The sequence below is a fragment of the Canis lupus genome, chromosome 6 (assembly GCF_048164855.1).
Source record: "Canis lupus baileyi chromosome 6, mCanLup2.hap1, whole genome shotgun sequence".
Taxonomy (NCBI): domain Eukaryota; kingdom Metazoa; phylum Chordata; class Mammalia; order Carnivora; family Canidae; genus Canis; species Canis lupus.
Genome location: NC_132843.1, coordinates 51006683 through 51030074, shown reverse-complemented (window position 1 = coordinate 51030074; position 23392 = coordinate 51006683). Strand labels below are relative to the sequence as shown.

The following is a 23392-nucleotide window of genomic DNA, read 5'->3' as shown; positions in this document are numbered from 1 at the left end:
ACTGATGATAGTAGCTGGTAACAAGGCAAACTACCACCTATTTAAAGACACATGTTTCAGAAGCACAATAATAATCACATAAAAATCAAGACGACATCCTGTAAAAGACCTCATTTTCGAGGTTACAAGTGAATAGTCAATTACATGAGACTCTGGAAACCAAATTTTAAAAACCCTGTCCAGATATGGTATAAGAGCCTTTCAGGTTAGTGTATTGACTCAGGAAAAAACTTCAGAATGGTCTGGAATATAATTAGATACCTTTTGAGCCTTTAACACATGAACCACAAATACACTTTTTGGTAATGTACATATACTTAAGCCATTTAATCTGTGCACTGACATTATGAAATTATAATCCTTTATGGTTCTAAAAAAACATGCTCAAAGACATACAAAAAATTAAGCGTGCTAACAATAGTACAAAATACACTATCCTGGTAACTAAGTTTGCATATCATCTAAATATTGCTATGGATGTTTCTTGGATTTTTAGCTAGGGTATCCCTGGTGACCTATCCTATATGTAATTTTAAAGAATAATCAAAAGGAAGATAATTAATGAGGATATGGCCACAATAATTTGTTTAGAATCGCTCTGCCCAACATTTTTCTGTCACTGGGACGCTATCATAACTATACAATCATACATTAATCATTCATAGAAAAAACAAACAAACAAACAAAAAAATCATTCATAGTAGCTTAGGTAACCTGTGGATAACACAGAAACTATTTCTTTACTGAAAGTATTTTCTATTATGCAAAGAATTTGACACTTCTCATTCCATTATGTCAAATGTTAAAAAAATCTAAAAGGAAACTTTTTTTCTGAATTCTGAATTCTCTAAATTCTCTGAAAAAATGTAGATACATCAAAGATAAGGTTCAACTATCTCCCCAAATTTTGTTCCCCAACTTACTTGGCTTACATAGAAGGAAAGGCAAATTTTTCAAATATAGTTTTTAGAACAATGAAATAACTTTCACTTTTATAGGTCAGGAATCTGTACCGTTTCTGCAGACCTCAGACTACTGGATACCCAGTTCTTCCAAACAGTTGTATAAGGAGGCTATTCTGATTCAAAGTGGAGAAACTATTTTTAGGAGTAGATTCTTCACAGAAATCATCTACCATACAGATACCGGGTTTAATTCTAAAAATTAGTGTTTTCAAAAAAAATAAACTAAAAAAAATTAGTGTTCTCACTAGTGCAATCTGACTTTATAAATTATGTTTATGAAAGCCAAAACCAAACAAAGTACAACTTCACTTTAATACGGATATTTCTTAGGAAATTCCTCCTATAAAATCTTTTGGAAAGAATATTCTAGTCAAATTTTCTCCCTGAAAATCAAAACTCAACCTTTGTGTCAATTATACTAACTTTAATCCAAGTTTCATCTCATAACACAGACATGTAAATTGAACTTAAGCACGGGTTTGGGATACATATAGATTCAGACTGTGCCTGGTATCATATTGCCAGTGATGTTTAGAATTTATGGGTTGAAACGTAGCTATCACCTCACTTAACACAACCTACGCTCTCTTTAGCCTGCTGGAGACCTGTGAGTCTTATAGCTCTCTGTGTATAAAAGTCCCTATTCTTTTTTTTTTTTTTTTTTAAAGATTTTTTTAATTTTTATTTATTTATGATAGTCACAGAGAGAGAGAGAGAGAGAGGCAGAGACACAGGCAGAGGGAGAAGCAGGCTCCATGCACCGGGAGCCCGACGTGGGATTCGATCCCGGGTCTCCAGGATCGCGCCCTGGGCCAAAGGCAGGCGCTAAACCACTGCGCCACCCAGGGATCCCTAAAAGTCCCTATTCTTATTTCCCATTTAGTCTTTAGGGAGAACAGACAGGAAGAAAACAGGTAAAGATGCCCACCCCACATGGGACATAAGCCCTACCAAAATCCTCATCCAGTATCTCTTTTCATAACTGTTTCCCTAGGCATAATCTTTTTTTTTTTTAATTAAATCTGGGGGGCGCCTGGGTGGCTCATTAGGTTACACATCTGCCTCCCGCTCATATCATGGTCCCAGAGTCCCGGGATCAAGCCCAACATGGGATTCCCTGCTCTGTAGGGAGTCTGCTTCTCCCTCTGACCCTCACCCTGCTTGTGCTCTCCCTATCTCACCTGTTCTCTCTCTAAAATAAATAAATATTTATAAAAAATTAAATCTGTAATACACTAAACAAATTAATATGTTAAAAAATGTGCTTCCAGATGAAAATGAACACGGTAGACAGCTTCAGAGAACACACTCTTTAACCACTTTCACTCCAGCGATTGTCCACCTTGCTTATTATTTTGAAATGCTTTTATTTCTCATCTCCCATTTCTTCACCTGCTGCTCTACTGTGGCCTCTGTCTCTATCAGCCTGTGAAACCGCTCTCACTAATTTAATATCAATCTCCTCCACATTAATTTAGTGGAGAATTTTGGAAACTACTTGCCCTATCAGCAGCACTCACATACACAGCTCTCCTGTATTTGAGAATTTCTCTTCTCTTAATCTCATGACACTGTGCTGGTCTACTCTACCCCTGACCTCTGTGGTTGCTCCTTTATCTCCTTTACCAGCTCTCCTCTAGCAAAATCTTTAATTTGGGGATTTTTCTGATTTTGAGATATTTTAAACATTATACTTCCTCCCCTCACTTTTTTATATTCATCCTGTCAATTTCACCTACTTTTATGGCTTCAAATACCATCTATATACAGACAATTTCCAATTTATTTCTCTAGCTCTGACATCTTTCTTTTTAAAAAAAAAAGGGGGGGATTTCTTTTTCCTTTCCTTTTCTCTCTTTTCTTTCTCTCTTCACACAAATTATATATATATTTCATCCATTTATTCATGACAGACACAGAGAGAGGCAGAGACACTGGCAAAGGGAGAAGCAGGCTCCAATGCAGGGAGCCTGATGTGGGACTCGATCCCGGACTCCAGGATCACACCCGGGGTGAGGGTAGATGCAGAACCGCTGAGCCACCCAGGCATCCGTTTTTGTTGTTTTTTAAAGTAGGCTCCAGGCCCAGCATGGGACTTGAACTCCTGACCCTGAAATCAAGTATAGCAACTCTACTCACTGAGCCAGTCAGGAACCCTGACATCTTTTCTAAGCTTCATATCCATCCAATCAACTCCTAACTGACTTTTCTCACATCAGTGTCTCACACAGATAACTTAAAATCAACATATTCAAAACCAAGCCTGTAATGCCCATGTCCTTGTATGCATCTCCTCTCATACTTTACTCCTTTTTCAGGATATATATTTAATAAAGTATCCACCCACTTAACTGTGCTCAATCAAAACCTGAGAGTCGCCCCTGCAGCAGGTAGAAATGGTATCTGTTCATCTCCATCAGTAACACCCCAAACAGCCACAAATATGTGAAGACACATTGTCTGACCCTGTGCTCTCCAACCAGCTTGCCATTGTTAAACTTCTCCCATATAGAAATTCTGGAATTGTTACTGCAGTTTATACTCTGGACTCCTCCTCAACCCCTTGCCTCATTCGACTATTATCAAATACTGTTTATTCTATATCCTTGATATTTCTTGAATCTTTGCGTTCTCTTGCCATACTTCTATCATCAGGTCAAAATCTTTATTACCAAGAGAACTTCCTAAGTGATTTGGTCTCTAGTCAATTCACCATTATCTATTCAGAACAAAGCAGATCAGGCCATACTCTACTTTAAATACTTCCTTGGCTTCCTACTTTCTTAAACTAAAATCTATAACCTTAAACTCTCCCAAAGGTCCTTCTCAATCTGGGCTCCACCCATCTCTTGAACCTACACACACACTCCAGCCACACTGAGATTCTTGCGACCACGCTAATGTGATTATCTCAGAGCCTTTCCACATGCTATTCATGCTTCCCTGTACTCGCTCCTTCATCTAATTTACTCATACTCCTCTTTTGGACCTCAGCTTAAATGCCTCATCCTCATGAATTCCTCACTTGGCCCTCAACCAGAAGAGATGAAGACTTACTTACATGTTCCCCCAATGAACCTTGTTACTTCCTCTTTTATAACACTCATCACACTTTTACATTTTTTCACCACCTATCTTTACTGTTAGATAAGGCAAAACATAGCAGTTATGATCACAGATGGCAGACCCAGTTTGGGTTTGAACCACATGTATAATGCTTAATACACTTACAGTATGTGACCTCAGGAAAGTTTCTTAACCTCTCTTTGCCTTGGTTTCCTCATCTGGAAAAGGAGAATAACAGTACCTCCTGTATAAGGTTGTGGCGTGGATTAAGTAAACGTACATATAAAAATATTTCAAAGTAATGATGGGCACAAAGACTGCAATATAAGGGTCTCTGCATAATATTATTATGGTTAATCAAGTCTGTTACTATTAACACTGCTGATATTAATAAACACTATGTTCCAAGCACAGGGAGCATTAGCTTTATTCATTTATGCGTCCTAAAACTGAGCCCAGTACTTGCCACAGGTAAAAACAGATAATTAAATAAGAATTGAACTAATGACAACTAATGACAGAACTAATGACAGAACTTATTTGCCTTGTCCTTATTATTTCTTAGAGTCTTATTTTCTTCATCAGTAAAATAAGGCTATTACTACTCATTATATTAGAACAAATGAGATAATGCATGTCAAATTCTTAATACAATGCCAGCCACACACTAAAAACTCAATAAATTTGTTATTTTTTTACCATACACAATTCTGAGTTAGAAAACAATTTAACTGGATATTTATACAGATACCGATTTGGTTATTAGCATGAAAGTAGGACAAGTGAGCATATGCAATAAAAATGAAATAGGATTTAACTTCCAAATGATCAAATATATCACTAATGAGAAGAATCTAGATTTGGTAGTTGGGGAAGGAGTCTAGTTGCTCCATCTTAAGCAACAAAGTAATATAAAAAAATCAACTTTCCCATTTTCCATCTACCCTAGTGCAGTTAGTCGAAGAGCTGTAACCCACAAGTCTCACTCTCTAACATTTTATCAACATCAAAAGAAGCCTGCTTTTGTATAATACTCACAACGGAGAGTTAACATTTATATTTCTAAAGCTACTAATTAGTGTGTCTAACATATACACAATTGCCTAAGTTTCAAATGTAAAAACATTATTAGCTTCCACTTAATGATTATCACTGTAATGAATATAAAGCAACTCACTTTAGTTATGGCCAAAATTTAAATAAAATTCAGGTAAAATTATTTTCTTATACCCTGTCAAAAATTAAAAGCTAAGATCACAGGTCTCTTTTGTTGTTTTAACAGGGGAATATCGCTGACCCAAGTATTTTTAACAGGAAAAAAAAAAGTGCTTGTTTTCATAATATAAATAGGCACAATAAATAAGTAAAATAATAAATAGGCATAAAATAAATCAGCACGAGGCCAGAAGATTATTTCCCTTATAATACAGTAAGTGTAACATAATTAGAGATCTAAATAAAAAGAAACACCAGAACTACTCATTAAAACACTGCTTAGATTAAACAAAATGCATGACAGATATCATTGTGCTTACTCAATTAGCACAAAAAGGCTGTCAATGTGCGCAAAGTCTGTATTTGCATAATATAAGAAAGTATTTTACAACAGGATAAAAACAATATGCATGTTGTATACTTATTTCCTTGACACTGTTTCTTTAAAAAGTACTTTGATAAAAAGAAATTAACTACTGAGGCAAGTAGGCAATTTGCATTTATGAGTCTGAAGGCTTAGACTAAATATATTTTTATTTATCAAATGTGCTTTTGTCAAAAATGCAAGATAAACAAAACACTCTTTTCCCACTCTTATCCACTCCCCTGGTTTCAACTACTATCTATAAACTGATGATTCCTAATTTTTATCTCCACCTCAGGCCTCTCCAGTGACCCCCAGAAACATATACCCATCCAACTGTCTATAACATTTTTCCATTTGAATATCTCAAGGTACTTCAAGTTCAACATATTAAAAAAATCTGATGGATCCCTTCTCCCCTATAACCAGCTTGTTTCTCCTGAAATCCCAATCTTGGCTGATGGCATCAATATTACCAACAAGATATCTGCATATGGTTCCCTCATTCATTTTTAACTACTCAGTTCCAATGTGCCATCAATTCTGTCTCTTAAATATTTAACAAAATCTGTCCACTCTTCTCATTTCCCACCACTAACTACCTTAGGTTGGACCCCTAGCATCTCTCACCTGGACTACTGCAACAGCCCCTCACATGGTCTCACAGTTTTCAATTTTACTCCCTTCCAATCAAACCATCTATAATCCTGCCAAAAAAATCTTTCCAATACATAAATATGGTTCTGCTTCTCCCACACTGAAATAATGCCTATGGCATCCCACTGCTTAAATTCATTTACTCTCTCATTTAACAGATACTTATTAATGCATAACAGATATGGTATTAGGTACTAAGTGTAATAGTGAATGAAAGCAATATTTAGAGAATATAGGAATCAAACAAACCCCTAAATCTATGATCACAAATTCTGACAAATGCAATGAAGGAAAATACTAGGTCACAAAGAGAAAAAGAGGGCAGAATTCCTTCAAATTAAAATGTCTTATTATTTTTGAGAAAGAAATTTCTAACAGATTTGATGAATAAAAGCTGCAGCCGGCAAAAGGACTTTGGTAGAGGGACCAGCATAAATAAGGGTTTTGAGAGGCAAAGAAGAATGGAGTCTCAGAAGGACAAGAGCAGGTTGTTTATTAAGAGCTGAGTGAGGGAGGGGTAGCCTGAGATAAGGCTGGAGAGACAGAGGTCCAGGCTATATAGAGCTCTGTAAACCAAGGCATGGATTTAGGTTGTTTTGAAGGGCAAAGGGACACAATTTAAAAAGTTTTAGGTAGATGAAGGACATGATTAGATTTATGTTTTTAAAAGTTCACTCTGGTTATTGCTGGAGGTGGGGGAACAACACCTATCGCCTGAGTGGGTACAAGGATTCCAGGTAAGAGGTGATTCCATTAGTCCAGGTGAGAAAGACAGTGGTGGGCAGTTTCTCTTAATTTTTATAGAAGTTATATTTAGGTAATACAAGCCCAGGATGCAGAAGTCCCTAGTACTTCATAAGATGTAATCCTGTTGAACAAAAAGGCATGTAAAAAAAAAAAAAAAAAAAAAACCAACAACCTCAGGATTTAATTCATTTGGATATACTATTCACCTTTAGTAGAAAAACCTGCTCAGAGGACTTATTACACAGTTCATTGATGATGGTCTATTCTGATACAGCTTCTGCCAAGCCTACTCAATATTTGCCCTTTTATATAACACTTCTATGACTAAAAGACAAAGAACCTCGTGATTTTTGCCTCCAAACTAGTCTACCCTAGTTAAGCGACATCATCATTCACCCAGGCCTTGATGCCAAAAATCTGACAGTTATCCTTTATTTGTCTTTTTCTCCATACCCCATATCTTAAGTTAATTAGGTACCAACTTAAACTGAATAAAATATTCAATGTAATCTATGGAAATTACTATGGAATTATGTCATGAATAGAATATGAATCTGGCTACAAACTCTCTGGTAGTGATATACTACTTACATTCATATATCCTTACAAAAAAAGATTATTTGATTAGAGGGCAGTTTTAAACAATAGTACATTATAATATGATGATATAATTATACTTTACCATAAGGGAATTATTCTTCACTGTTAATATCGCTACAATAAATGTATATATATAAAAAACATGCTTTATTTCTTAGTTCTCAAATCCATTTACCAACTCATTCATCATTCATTCATTCATCCTCAAGAACAGAAAAACCTGTAGCGACACTTGTCAATTCAGGTCTAAAGGGAATAATTTAAGATCAGAAGTAATTTATTTTAAAATTAGTTTCTGAATATGTCTCCATGAAGATAGCTAAAATTAGATCTATTTCACACTACTTCAGCAATATTTAATTTCCCAAATACTATTGGCAAATGAGTAATACTACATGTGTAAACTTTCAGCCAACTAAAACTTATGGCTTAGGGCTAAGTTATTTTTCTACAATTTTTAAAAAAATATTTATAAAGTCTATTAAATGATCACCTGTCTTTAAATAGAGAAAAGTGAATATTATTTAGTTATTCTTAATAACATCAACCTTTTTATTTTAAACCTCTGCATCACAATACACTTATAAATGGCCAAGGAATTCTGAGGGGCAATAGTAAAGCTGTTTGCCCTAATTCTAAAAGCTGATTAGTTTTTTACAGTCTTCCTCTTTCGATCCTTCTTTTAGTTTCCCCTTCTTACTGTCAGAATGTCTTCTTCTACCGATCCGTCTCTGTGCTGTATTTGCTCTACTAGTAATAAAGTGTGATAAATAAGTAGCCTGTCTACCTCATAAGGCTATGCTCACAGCTTTCAGGTTGATTTCATTCCTCTCCTACTACAAAAAAGTACAAGTGGTAATGGAAGCTATTTTCCCTTCTGATTGATGGCTCCTAAGCTTAATCTTGGAGTTCATAATTGTATTCCTTCTAGTTAAAGCTACCAGGAGTTTGACTACTAGGTAAGTGAGACATAAAATCAAATACCATTAGTACAGCCATTTGGTAATAGAGAATATTACTGTGTTCAAATAACCATTTCTAAATCAGCCACTAGGTAATATGGTAACCTCACATTCACAGTTCTACATAATTTTATCATACCTAGAATTTTAAAAATGCATATAGCTTATACCTATTAAAATACTGTTATAAAAAGAGAATTTAGAGTTGACATAAGGGGCCAAAGGTAGAAATTAACTTAGTTTATATAGAAAGTAATTTGTTCAGGCCAAGGAGGACCTTTTTACACACCACCACTTAGGGTAATTTACCCCATAAAATACTGATTATTAGACCATAATCAAAATGAAATGCTATGAAAAAGTGAGAGAGAGCTTGGTTTATGCAATGCAATAAAACTATGGATGGATGGGCATAGCGCATCTCCTGTTGCACGCACCCTGTTGCTCGTCAAGTGACATGGATCCGAGCTGTTTGTTAACCACAGAAGAAGGAGAATCTGAAACAAAAATGAGATTTCAACTTAAAAGTAAGCAGCAGAAAACTGCACAGCAATGTCATGATCAACTCTAAGCTTAAGAGACAAATGTATAAGGGTAGGGAATAGAAGTAAGTACTGTGGTATATTTCCCAAGCAGTGAGTAAGCGGGGCCATGTGCTTCAGATCAGTTATTCCACGCAAGCATTTAGCAACGTTGAGAATGAGTTAAGAAAATATTCTTCTACTTCCATGCATATACTTTTTATCAAATTCAAATTTAGCACAGTCACAAGGTACATGGTAGATAAAACAGAACTGGAGTATCTCTATCTCCTTCACTAAACAGAAGACTCCTTCCCCTTCTCAAACCCCTTGCCAGCTCCTTAAAGATGGCTTTCCTTCTGGACTGGAGGATTCAAAGCATGAAATGGAGATGCTTGCTACACTTTGTTAGATGTTGGTTGATGTACCTTGGGCTGAAAATAGGAGCTCAAGTGAAGATGTCAGACAAAGAAAATGGTTTATAAGAGAAAAATTCAATGAAGTAATTGCCATTACAGAAATATAGGTAATTTTTTAAACTCTCAGGTATGTTCTACATATTAAAACTGTACTCGGTTGAAGGCTTAGGCTTCTTTAGGGGCTTGATGGGAAAAGAAGAACAGAGGAAAGGAGTATGCTTAATGGTCTGGGCTTCATGCTTTCCACCCTGGCTTCAAATAGAACATTTAATTTTGTATCCTTTTGATGCATTGAGCTTCTGTGTAAGAATCTGTTCTATAAATGGGTTCCATTGTTTGGAAAACACTGATATAAAGAAAGGCAGGATGATAAAAATGGAAAGAGCACTAGTCTAGAGTCCGTGAATTTTGATTCTAAATCTGGTTCTGACAACAAATAGTCTGTGACATTTTGAGATCTAATCATCTCCTTTCTTCCTGGACATCCTAGGAACCTAGTAACCTAAGCAAGACACTGGAGAATAGGAGGAGGTGGCTACCAAGTCCTGGCTTGAGTTCCAGTGTCCCAGTAGAGCTATATGTGGATAATAAACACAGCTCTCTCCTAAACATCAGAATAATTCCTAGTTTCTAGTGTCCTGTGCTCCAGTTCTTAACAAATGTTAATAAAACAAAAACTTTATACTTTTGGATAATCACCAGTTCTACTGATCAAGGCTTTATTGTCCCAAAAGTAGTTAAAATATTTTGCATTGATAATATCCTCAACTTAATAGCTAAGAAAAAAAAATAATAGCTAAGAAAAGTTTTCCGATATATCCTGCATTCTCAGCAATTTTATATCACTTGATTGCTTCAATTTCTACATTTAAAAGTCTGAATCCTGTTCCTGGGACCAACTTCTATCAACTTAAAATCATCTACCTTCTGATACAACCTGTTTGCTCAGAGACTTTTGTATGACTAGATTTTGATAAAGCATGATTATCTGAATAATAGCTTTGACTTATCCTTAGTTATCACCTCTTCATTAAACATTCAGTTCAACAAATCTGTACAATACAAAAAAGAAAGAATGAATGCTAGTATTTCAATACAAAAAAGAAAGAATGAATGCTAGTATTTCAATAAGGAAATAAAGTATTTCCTTTCCTTTCTAAGACTTCTCATTTATCCATTTTAGAGTTAGATACAACATTCCTGTATTGTTTTTCAAGAACCGGTAAGTTGGTTTTTAGAGAAAACAAAAATTACATTCCCTAAAGTCTAGAAATACATAACAAAAATTTGAGTCCTAGTGAAATATTGGAAAATCCTCCTAAAAAGTATCTTATGAAATTTTTTTGTCTCTTTGTATCTGTTATACATTTCATTGTGTTCTCATTTATAATTAAGAAATCAATTAAAAAAAACTATCAACTCTCCAGATAATCTTTTTCCAATATTTAATTTTTCCATAAGTACTATGTAATGTACAAATCTTATGAAATAAAATGCATCTTATTTAATTTTTTAGGTGAAGTTTAGGAAAGAATATGTCTCTAAAAAACACATTAATGAAGGATCAAGAATGCTGTCACTGCCTCAAAATTATGTATTTTCAATCTCTTTAATGATTTAAAATATTAACAAAGTTTATGTTAAAATAGTATTAAACAAAAAGGGTTTCCTTACTGTTTTACAGTCTGTCACATTATTGTATGTATCTGGGGAATTATTTGTTGTTCCTTCCATCTTGAAAAACCAATCTTTAAGAAAAAAATCCTTCTTGGTTATTGCTTCTGTCCTATTTTTAATCTTGGGTACCATGCAACTGTTTTTGAAAGGATTATTTTCCTGTCTCATAAACATCTGAAATAACACATTTTTATACCACAAGTTATTCGTAAACACAATACCCATAACTTCTAACTTACAGAAATATTTCCAAATATTAACACAATAGAAGTAGTTCAATGCTGATTGCTTTAGGTATCTGCATGCTCTACTCCATTTCCCTGTGAAATATATTCCAGAAAGCACCATTACAAATAAAAATCAGACCATACGGTCTAATGATAATTTATTACAAAATGCATTATGATTGGTCTGCTTATTGGAAGTGTTTAAAATTATTAATATTATTTTTAAGGTAGAGATAAACTTTAGGCAAAAATTCATGCAGTGCTGAGCTCAAGGTGTCTCATGGCCAATTTCTGTATATTTAAAAAAAAGAGTTTTGGTCTTGAAAAAATTCTTTAGAATTTTTAAAATTTTCTCATCAGAATTTTTTCAATTGTAGACAAAATAAGGAATTATAGTTTTAAAGGCAAATAACAAGTACTTGTCAGCCAAACTTCTGGGTTCAATTCTGACCTTTCCACTCAGTAATACTGTAACCTGGACAAGCCATTTAACATCTCTATGTCTCAGTTTCTCCATCTGTAAAATATGGATAATCACAGTATCTACCACATTCTGTTCTTGTGAAGATTTAATGAGATGATCCGCATAAACTACTTAGATAGCACATAGGAAAGGGTCAATTAATGTTATTATTACTTGCCTGTTTTTCAGAAACATGATATTGAATGATAAATAATGACAGGAAGCTGTTCTGAAAAATATAGAGCAATTCTCATGTCTGAAGCACTGAGGAGTTGGTCATTCAAGGTAGCTAAAGACTAAAGAACTAGATCAACATTGTATCTTATTTACTAACTACTTATGCTATAAGCACTAAAAACAGGATCAAATGCATCCATTTGAGAAGTGCTACATGTGCCTATTGTCACAGACAGTGGGGAATTGGATGTTGTATAGAGCCTGCTTGCACAGGATCGGGTAAGTGCTGATTTTTTCCAATATGGCTCAGTTTTGAAAAGCCCTTTTTCAAAAATAATCACCAATGTTTTATACCCTTTTTGGGTATAAAAAAATTTTTTTTTCCAATCAGCAAAACCGTGCCATAAAGTGAAAAAACAGTTCCTACCTGACCCTCTCTAGGCTGGCTCCATGCTCCAGTGGGGCTCTGTGGTGGTCGAGCCAGTAGAGCAGACTCCACAGGGTGTTGTCACTCTGAGCAGGAGCCAGCAACCCATGACTTCAGGGGACCTGAAATGGAAAAAAAGAGTTGGGTTTAAAATCAGCAATATGCTGACTGCCTCTGTCATAGCTGTTTATGGCACTCATCTTCATGCTCATTCAAAACCCTGAATGCCATCAACTGTATACGGCTGTGATATGAGGTAATTTTGAGGTACTAAGTGAAAGATATTATAATTAAGATAGTACATTATTATGTGTATTTCTCTACTTAGGAGCATAAAAATTTTATCCAGTATTTTCTACCCCATCCTTATGCTATCTCTATAAATTATGGTAGGCTAATACTATCTAAATCAATCAATAATTGGGAAACTGAGACATAAAGCAGCCAACTGACCTGTTCAAGCTCATCTAGTTATAGGAACAGGACAAGAACTCAACCAATCTAGTACCTAAGCAATAATATGATGAAGGCAAATTCATCCCTTTATAATTAAAAAAAAAATCACTGAAAGCCTAGAAGTTATGATGTACTTCCTAAAAGCCTAGGGGAAAAATGCACTTTTGTTTTTAGCTAAAAAAAAAAAAAAAAAAAAGTAAAAATATTTTAAAATAATATATTCTGACTTTGAGAAATGAAATTTTTAAAAGTTAGCTATGGTGGATCAATTAATGTCCATAATACACAGACAATATTATATTTAATCATTAAGAACATGTTTTGTTATTCAAATAAAACCTATCTCCCTGCTAAATTTCATAAATTTAATTCCTATTCTGTATTTTTATAATTTGTGTGTCCTTGAAGATATAAATTTTGCATTAAGCCTATTCATTTTTCCTCTTATCCCACATTTACTAAATGAATAAAATAAATAGATTTTATTGATGGTCTTTTGTAACAAACTATGCGTTATTTAACTTTTTCTTATTTAATTACTGAATAGCGTTCCTGTCACATGTGTGGACAGAATAAAAGTAGCATGATCAAATGAACCCAGGGTATGTCACAGATTAAATTTATTAGGGTCTTATATGAATGCTATGCTAAAAGCATATGACAGAGAGGAAGTACTTCATCTTGTAGGTGAAGGGAGCAGCATACATGGATGGTTAGCACTAAAGGTCTCTAATATTGGCCATGTAGATAGCCTCAGGGGCCCAATGTATTGTTCAAAACCAAAGTACAGGTAACACGTTTCTCAACCTCAAAACCGGGCAAGGTATCTACTGAACTTTAGCTTTTTAAAGATTACCACAAATACACTGATTATCAAACTAGAGACTTTTTTAATGGGGAAGGATACTCAGAGTTGGTACAATAGCATTTTATTTTACAGAGACCACATAACCACTCTGAAGTTTTCTGTAAAAAAAAGAACTTGCTTCAATTCAAATTGGTAGACTGGATGTGAAAGGCTAAGTCTCAAAATATTCTTCTAATGTCTACAATGTATATTTCATTTCTTTCTGGCTAATGTAGACAGTATTATATTTTATACTCAAACTCACTTTAATATTTAGTTTCTTACCTGCTGAATTTCAGTATTATAAAAATATGTGTATATATAGGAGCATTTTAACTTCCTTCTTATTGGTTTTTATGTTGCATATTTTTTACTTTTGAAACACATAAGCTAGAGGTTTATAAATAGCACAAAATCATAACAAAATGTCTTACTTTTAAATGTCATGACTGCAATTTAATCAAACTCTCCAGGTAGTTTTAAGTATAGGAAAATAAAAATAAATGGTCAGAGACATCTCTGCTTGGCCAATATTCCCTCTACTAATATTACATTGAATTAAAAATCGTCCAGAATTTATTCCAAACCTCACACCTATATTACAGTTATTTAAATCTATTTTATTTCACCATGATATTATATAATGTGCTTTTGTTACCAGTACATAGTTGAACAAATATTTATAAAGTGGAGGTTGTTCAGTTCTACCAATATACAAACAAATTAAATCAGAGTTCTCAAAGTAACTGACAAATACCCCAACTTATCATTCCTAAGGGTGGAAAAACAAAGTAGTACATCAAAGTATCATAATCTTATTACTATCAAAACCCAGACACACTCTAGTTCCTAAAGATTTGTAGCATTTACCATGTAGTACCTATAGAATAGAATATATAGAACCTATTACTCATCTTGAAAGAATTAAATTGACAAATTATTTTATGCTAAATCTTTCATTAATTCTGTCAACAAATGTTGAGCATCATGAGCTTGCTGGCCATAAAAATAACCAGGCCATTAAAATACTCAAAGAAAAAGAGTGGCACAGATTATCACTGTCTTATCAGAGTTTAAAAGCATAAGAACAGCAACATGAGACTGTGGGTTATTTCTGCTGCCGTATATATCAGATATGTATACAAGGAACAAGCAAGCAAATATTGAAAATTTTCAAATAATTACAGAAGAGGATAATTGAGTCAGCATGCTGGTATGGCCAAACAACACTATAATTCTAAAATCTAGTATTACTACTTCATAGGAATCCTGGTTAACTTTCAAAAGAAGAGGAGGAAGAACTAGGGGCCATGAGCATAGATATCATTTTGGCATATAAGAAATTTCAGTAAAAATATCAAAACAGGCTCTGAATTCACTAGATTATTAGAAAGTAGTTCATTAGCCATAGAAGTAATAAACATCTTCCCCCTCCCAGAAATATTACAAATAAAATAATGGGTTATTTTATATTCATCTCTCTGGCAAATACTGCTGCCTCTAGCCATGGAATGATGAACACCACCATATGCAAGAAAGGGAGGGAGAAGCTGCAAGCACCATCAGCTCTTTGTCAAGGGGAAAAGGGAAGCATCTTGTTACACAGTAGCAGTGTTAAAACACCAACTCTACCAGCTGCTTGAGGACACTGGACAGTAATAACCTGAAGCCCGAGGGTCCTGGGAAGAGCCCTCATGAGAAGACTGACCAGAAGTGGAAGGCTGTTGCTGGGTGCACGCAGCTAGCTCTTGCTGCCTCTGCTGTTCAGCCCTCTTAAGCCTCAGTTGTTGTAGGCGCTTGCGGAGCAAAGCTATCTCAGGCCCCCTTAAAAATTCTGACACAGATGGAAAAAGAAAGGTGAAGAGATAGTAACAAAATAGAAATAGTAAGAATCTGATTATATATTAAAGAAAGAAAGATAGGTAAAATACATGTCTCATGGAAGAATACTAAACAAAGTACTTATTAAAAAAATGATCATTAAGTTAGGAGATAACACACACTGACATATTCAAATGCTTCTTCTATTTAACTAGAAATGAATTACACACATATAGTTCTCTAAGAATTTTTAAGTAACTAAATAGGTTGAAAATAAAGTCTTCCATAAGCAAAGTCTTTAAAATGAATATTCCTTTCTTCACTAATTTCATCTTTTTAAACAAAGTGATACTAAAGAAAATTGAAAAATATCAGTTATCTAATCTATACACAAAATTACTAGCTTCAATCAAATAATAATTAAAATTCAATTAAAATTATGAAAAAGTTATGCATTTGTAAACAATTCTTGGAATTTATTAGTGAAGAGCTCTTTAAAAAGTCAGTTACATATTTTTCAGCTAAAATATTTCTTTTTATGTTGGAATTATCATTTACTCATTTTTAAACTAAAAATATTTACATAATCCTTAATATTTTCTTAAAGCAATAGTCCTAGATAAAAGTAGAAATATAACATAAAATTCTGCCTACTATTTACAAGGCACTGTTTTAGGCTCTGGAGAATAAATAAAACACTAAACAAAATAGTCCCTACTCAAGTGGATTTATGTTCTGAAAGGAAAAAAAAAAATCAGTGAAAAAAAAAAAATCAGTGAACTCACACCCACACATATATGTAATATACATGTATGTGTTTGTGTCAAGCAAGGACAACTACTGTGAAGGAAGTTGGGCAGGTTAAGGTAAGGGGGACAGAGGTAGTGGAGGAGGGGTTGCTGTCTTCTGTATGGTCATTAAGGAAGGCTTCTCTCCTAAGATGATTTTTGAACAAAGACCTCAAGGACTGAGGTTGTAAACCACCTGGGTATCTGGAGGAAGCGTTCCAGGTGGAGAGAAAAGCAAGTGAAAATCCTCAGAGGAGGAAGTGTGTCTGGGTGTGAGTTACATATTATATGTAATGGCAGAAGAATTTGCTGGTAGTTTAGATACAGAATGGTCCCAAAGTTTTTGGCCTACATCCTAAGAAAAATAAGAGCTGTCATTTACTGTAATAGGAAAAAGGGAGGAGCAAGTGGTAGCAGAAGGAAGAGAACTAACAGGTATCCCAGTAGAGACGCTGAGTAGGGACTGAATAAAACAGTATAGAATTCACATCCCACTACATGGGATGTCATCGGTGATGTTACTGGAAGTTATCTAGAGTGTAAGTGATAATAAAGAAGTCTAAGAACTGAACTTTGGGATACTCCAATGTTGAACAGGAAGGAAGAATCTCCGAGTACAATAAGAAGGAGAAGCCAATGAGGAGGTCAGAGGACTGAGTGAGCAGAACCTGTGGGCTGGGATGAAAGTATGTCAGGAAGGATGGAGGAGCAGCTGTGTTGAATGCCGCTGATACAATGAAAAAGATACTGAGAACTTATCACTGGCTTCTGCACCTTGGAAGTCACTGACAACCTTGACAAGAGCTGCTTCAGCAAAAATCACAGGGCCAAAACCCGATTGGAACAGGTTCAAGAGAAAGACGACATAATGAAGTAGAGACACAAAGTATATATATGTATATATACTCTTTCCAGAAGTCTTGCTGCTAAAAGGGAACAGAGAAATTGGATGATTGTTGGTGGAAAAGTAAAGAGTTAAAAGGGAGGTTTGTTTTAGTTGATGTTTTAGTTGATATGATGATTGTATGCTAACGGAGAACATTTCATTAAGGGAAGGAAAAAACGTGATACATGAAAAGAAGTGGGCAAAGGCAGGAATGATGTCCTTGAGTAGACCAAAAGAGATGAGCTGCAGTGAGTAAGAGGAAGAACTGGTTTTAAATAAAAACTTCATCCATTATAAGCAAAGGCAATGCAGAGATTCAAGAGCTGCTTGTTTGATGGTGGAGGGGAAAGAATTTTATGTCTCTCAGTGACACTGGCAGCAAATTACACAAACTACCAAACAACTTTCAGTCTCATTTACATAGATCATAAGGGTGTACATTTGGTTTATTGTTTCAGGAATCAATCGTGCCAGAGATACTAACACCTTGTTACCATGACCTCTAATTATAAAGAATTTTATTCAGTCAGTCAATTGGCAGTTAAGATCTAGCAAACAAACAAACAAAAAAAGATCTAGCAAACAATTCAAGTATCATCACAGTCTCTCAATGCTAGTTCTTCCTAGAAAATTCTCTAGTACCAAGCAAGACAGTATTCACTGACTAATAAATTGTGATGCTCAATGGTATAGTGCCTTCTTTTTAGGTATATACATACATCTTATTTATTGACAGCATAATAGCAATGCTTTTAGCAGTATAAAACAAACAATTATGCACTCATAAAGTTTGTTAATTTTACACTTCAAAAGAAATTACCATAAAGAGATTACATGTTTTGCTAAAACAGAAAAATCGCAGAAAATTCCCTTGACTTTATTGTTTCAAACCCTCTCTCTTGTGCTGTCACGTGTTTTATGGAGACAGAAGAATCTCCACCTAGACCCACTAGATGCTGCAGCATATAAATAGTAGGCTCTCTCTATACCTTGGAAAATCAAGATTTAGTTATGATGTCATGAACTATTTATTCAATGCTTCCAGTGCTTTTTAAAAGAACAATTTGTTTGTTTACTTTTAAGGCTGGTTGTATGTGGCTTTTTCTCCCCTGGGTTAAAACCAAAAATGAGGCCATGGAAAGAAGTCACCACATAGCCAACTAGGAAGGGCAAATATTAAGTTAAAAATTCCAACCAGACTAAGCAGACTAAACAGTACTGCTAGAAATCTGAAACATTAAAGGCAGGTAAGACATACACACATTACATCCTTTTAAAAATGTATAAACATATAATTTATAATGCAAATAAATGCATTGAGAATTCGTTTTTGTTAACATGAACCAAAATGCCAAGTGAATATAATGAATACTGTAGGTTGAATTTTAAAAACAACAACAAAAAAATCCTCAACGTGTCAGGAATTGCTAATGGGAAATTTGTACTTCCATCTCCTGTAACAACCTACCCTTTTCTTGTTTTCTTCTGAAAGACTCCAGACTAATCTCCGTAATGACTCCATTCCCACTGATAGTAGACCCGACAAAGGTCCACTTGTTTCTAATTTCATATCCTGCCTCTCCAATACACAGCATCTTTTGTCCTAGACACTGGATTATTTCGGTCTCTAATCTGCTAGTAGTTTATCTGCCTGCTATGGATCTGTCCTCCAATGCCAACTTGCTTCTTGTCCAGGTGATCCTTGTGCATTTTTCTCTTAGAACTGTCATTCCTTTAATGACTTTCAAGTTCCCCTGGTCTCTTCTTTGGTCTCCCCAAAGTAACCATTAATCTAATATTTCCCCTTGTTTCTAATCTATATATTGCTTCTAGACTGAATAGGCCCTGGTACCCTTTAAGGAAGTTATAATCTGGATATTTGGGCTTTGAAAGGTTTATTATTCTATGCCATATTATTTCTCAACAATTTTTCTACAGAGCTTAGTTTAGCTGTGAAGATTCTGAATAGACCTATATAAATTTGTAAATCTGGACATTTGTAAAAAAGCAGGAATTCACACAAAAGCCGTATCACATACTATGTTACAGAAACTAAATTCTCATGGTCTGAATGGGTTATTTAATTAAACACACACGGATCCCTTAGGTGACTCACTTCTCACAAAGTGAAAATCTAAAGTGAATTTTCTATGTGCTGGTAACCCCATTCGATCCAAAGAAACCACCTTCTCAAATATTATAATAATAAAACCATTCTAAGAAGGCAAAATAAATCACAAATCAATCAAAAATTAACAAAATAATTACAAATTTTAGTAAGTGCTTTTCAGGAAGTAAACAGGGCTATATAAAAGAATATTTTAGTAAAGGAAGATGAATCTGGCTAGGGTAGTAAGGACACCAGAACTGAGACACCAAGAAAAAGAAGTTGGCTGCAATAAGTCAGGGGGAAGAGCTTCTTAAGTACAGAGAACAGCAAGTGCAAAGGCTCAGAATCAGAAACAAAGATGCAGAAGAGAACTTGGCACATTCAATGGAATAAAGGAAACCATTGCAGGTAGAGCATAATGATCACTGGGAACTGAGAAAGTCCTGTGAAATGAGGTTAGGTTAGAGAGGTGGACAAAACCCAGGCCACGTAGGTTCTTTAAGATCCATTAATTTTGGGACACCTGGGTGGCTCAGTGGTTGAGCATCTGGCCTTCGGCCCAGGGCGTGATCCTGGAGTCCAGGTTCAAGTCCCACGTCAAGCTCCCTGCATGGAGCCTGCTTCTCTCTCTGCCTGTTTCTGCCTTTCTCTCTTTCTGTGTCTCTCATGAATAAATAAGTAAAATATTTTTTTTTTAAATCCATCAATTTTTTGGGGGGGGGTAATTCTACTCTTAAATGCAATTAGAAGTCTTTGAGGGGTTTTAAACAGCAAAGCTATATAATCTGATTTAACACGGTAAAATACTGCTGCATGGTAAATAAATGGTAAGAGAGTGACAGCAGATTCAGGGAGATCAATTAGAAGATTAAAAATGATGGATGGAAGAAGAGTAATTTATTTTAGACACAGAACCAACAAGACTTGCTGATGGACTGAGCATGGGACATGAAAGCAAGCAATCAAGAATAACATATAGGCTGTTAAAATAAGCAAATGGGGCAGGTGGTTTTAAGTTTACTAAAATATAAAACCACCAAGATGGAAGAGATTAGCAGACGGGAAGGATATGAGGCTAAATTAAGTTTTAGTGTGGACATGTTAAGCTTAAGATACTGAGAGATAACCAAAAAGAAGGGTCAAAGGAACAGCTGGACATAGGAGTCTGTAACTTAAAGTGGAAGATCAGATTGTTGACATACATTTAGAAATCTTCACCTTAGAAAAGCTATTCACAGCTATGTAAATTGATGCAGTCCCCCAGTGTTACAGAACAGAGAAAAGAGTGCAGACTAAGAAGTTCTACTAAAATATTCTGAAGGAAATAGAACAAGCATCAACAGTGATTACTGAAAATCAGCTAGAGTTTGTAATAAGAATAAATAGGCAAAGTGGTAACACAGATGCCAAGAAAGGAAAGTGTTTCAAGAAAAAGAGTGTCAGGGACGCCTGGGTGGTGGCTCAGTGGTTGAGTGTCTGCCTTTGGCTCAGGGAGTGATCCCAGGGTCCTGGGATCGAGTCCCACATCAGGTTCCTCACAGGGAGCTGCTTCTCCTCTGCCTGTGTCTCTACCCCTCTCTCTACATCTCTCATACATAAATAAGTAAAATCTTAAAAAAAAAAAAAAAGAACTGAAAAGAGTGTCAGACTATGTTAAATGCAAATGAATGAAAAATCTAGTAAGATACTAAGATACTAACAAGTCACCAGTGACTCTGACCAAAAGCTTCAGTAGATATAGAGCTGAAAGGCAGACAGGAGTTAGGTGAAAACACATGGAAGATGGAAAGACAGTGGAAACGATATGTGAGCACTTCTTGTGAAGACTCATCATGAGAGGAGCAAAGGCACAAGGCTGGGGGAGAGTGTGGGGTAATTAAGGGAAGGTATTTTTAAGAAAGGAGGTAGTAACAGAGCATGTTTGAAGTAGAAAAGGACCAATGCAGTAGAAAAGATAATACTGATGATGCAAAAGCCGGAGAATCTGGAAAGGGATAGTGATTGCACTGACTAGCCTTTGACAGGAACAGACATACTTCTTACCCAAATGAGAGAGTGTCAAGAGACTGAAAAGTAGGAAGGTGAGTGCTTCCCCCACACACATACTGTGAATGGAAGGTGACAGCTGGGAGGGGAGGATGAAGGTAAAGGAAAGTGATAAACGTCTGAGAGACAAGAAGGTGCAAAATAAACACTTTTAGTTGTTGAGCAGCAGTGTTTAAAAGACTTTTCTGACACAGTGTTGAGCACCCAATGAAATGTGCAGTTGTTACTTTCTTCACCACAACTCAGTTGCAGACTAAAAGAGGGCAAATAATTAGGTTCACAGATGGCATTTTGCCAGGCAAATTTTCACATTCCCACCGTGCCTTTCTTTTACCTCAGCAATGTGACAGAGGAAATATAAGGGACATAAGGGAAACATTTACATAAAGAGGTACCTAAGGCAGGGCAAGAAGCACTTTCTCATTCTATCTCTATGTAAGGCAATGGAGGCACACCTCCAAGAAACTGCAGATTGGTTCGAAAGCACCACAATAAAGCAAATATCCAATAAGGCAAGTCAAAAGAACTTTTTGGTTTCCTAGTGCATATAAAAGTCATGTTTACACCATTCTATAGTCTATTAAGTATGCAATTGCATGCTGTCTAAAAGACAATATACATACCTTAATTTAAAAATACTTTATTGCTTTAAAAAAAAAAAAAGCTAACCATCATCCGACTTTCAGTGAGTCATAATCTTCTTGCTGATGGAGAATCTTCCTTGATGCTTTTGGTTGCTGACTGATCAGGCTGTGAAGGGTGGGATGGCTGTGGCATCAACTGACTCTTTAACAATTTATCAGAAGCATACAACACTATTGGATAGCATTTTACCCCACAGAACTTCTTTCAAAATTGGAATCAATCCTCTCCAACTCTGCCACTGCTTTATCAACTAAGTTTATGTAAGATTCTGAATTCTTTGTTGTCATTTCAGCAGTCTTTACACATGTTCACCAGGAGTAGATTCTATCTCAACAGATACTTTCTTTGCTCATCTACCAGAAGCAACTCCTCATGCATTTAAGTATGATCCTGAGATGTGGTGAGTCAGTCCCATCTTCCGGCTCCACTTCTCATGCTAGTTTTCTTGCTATTTCCACATCTGCAGTTATTTGCTCTACTGAAGAAGCCTTGAACACCTCAAAGTCATTCATGAGGGTTGAAATTGACTTCTTCCAAATTCCTATTCATGTTGATACTTTGACCTCATGAATATTCTTCTTTATTTTTCTAAGTAGGCTCCAAGCCCAGTGTGAGGCCTAATGTGGGGCTTGAACCTGAGATCAAGAGTCGGACACTTAACTGATTGAGCCACCCAGGTGCCCTGAAACATGAATATTCTTAATGTTATCTAGAATGAGGAAACCTTTCCAGAAGGTTTTCAATTTACTCCCAGATCCATTGGAGGAATCACTATCTTTGGCAGCTGTAGCCTTACAAAAGGTATTTCTAAAATAAGAAGATTTGACTTCTTGACCCAAGGGCTACAGAATGGATGTTGTGTTAGCAGGCATAAAAACATTAACCTTGTACATCTCCATCAGAGCTCATGGATAACCAGATACATTGTGAATGAGCAGGAATATTTTGAAGGGAATCTTTTTTTCTGAGCAGTAGGTCTCAACAGTGGATTTAATATTCAGTGAACCGGAATGCCTGGGTGCCTCAGTGGTTTGGTGCCTGCCTGTGGCCAAGGGCGTGATCCTGTAGACCCAGGATCGAGTCCTACATCGGGCTCCCTGCATGGAGTCTGCTTCTCCCTCTGCCTCTCTCTCTCCCCGTGTCTCTCATGAATAAATAAATAAATAAATAAATCTTTTAAAAAATACATTCAGTGAACCATGTTGTAAACAGACATGCTGTCATCCTGGCTCTGTTGTTCCATTTCTAGAGCACAGGCAGAGTAGATTTAACATATATCTTAAGGGAGGGATACCTGGGTGGCTCA

At 35.5% G+C, this 23392-nt stretch overlaps 1 protein-coding gene across 16 annotated transcripts in view; it reads right to left on the bottom strand.

Moving 5' to 3' along the window:
• DCAF6 (DDB1 and CUL4 associated factor 6) overlaps positions 1 to 23392 on the bottom strand; it is a 131264-nt gene that overhangs the window by 43145 nt on the left and 64727 nt on the right. For 4 of the 16 annotated variants that reach the window (XM_072830468.1, XM_072830467.1, XM_072830472.1 and 1 more), the window contains exons 11-13: positions 15499 to 15624; positions 11433 to 11513; positions 9014 to 9073 (exon numbers count right to left, since the gene is read on the bottom strand). The exons of 2 other annotated variants lie outside the window; for them this stretch is intronic. In XM_072830468.1, coding sequence (XP_072686569.1) covers positions 9014 to 9073; positions 11433 to 11513; positions 15499 to 15624 — 267 coding nt within the window. Of the gene's footprint in view, positions 1 to 9013; positions 9074 to 11432; positions 11514 to 15453; positions 15625 to 23392 lie in introns of all 16 variants that reach the window. 10 more of the 16 variants (XM_072830476.1, XM_072830474.1, XM_072830477.1 and 7 more) reach the window with 3 other exon arrangements.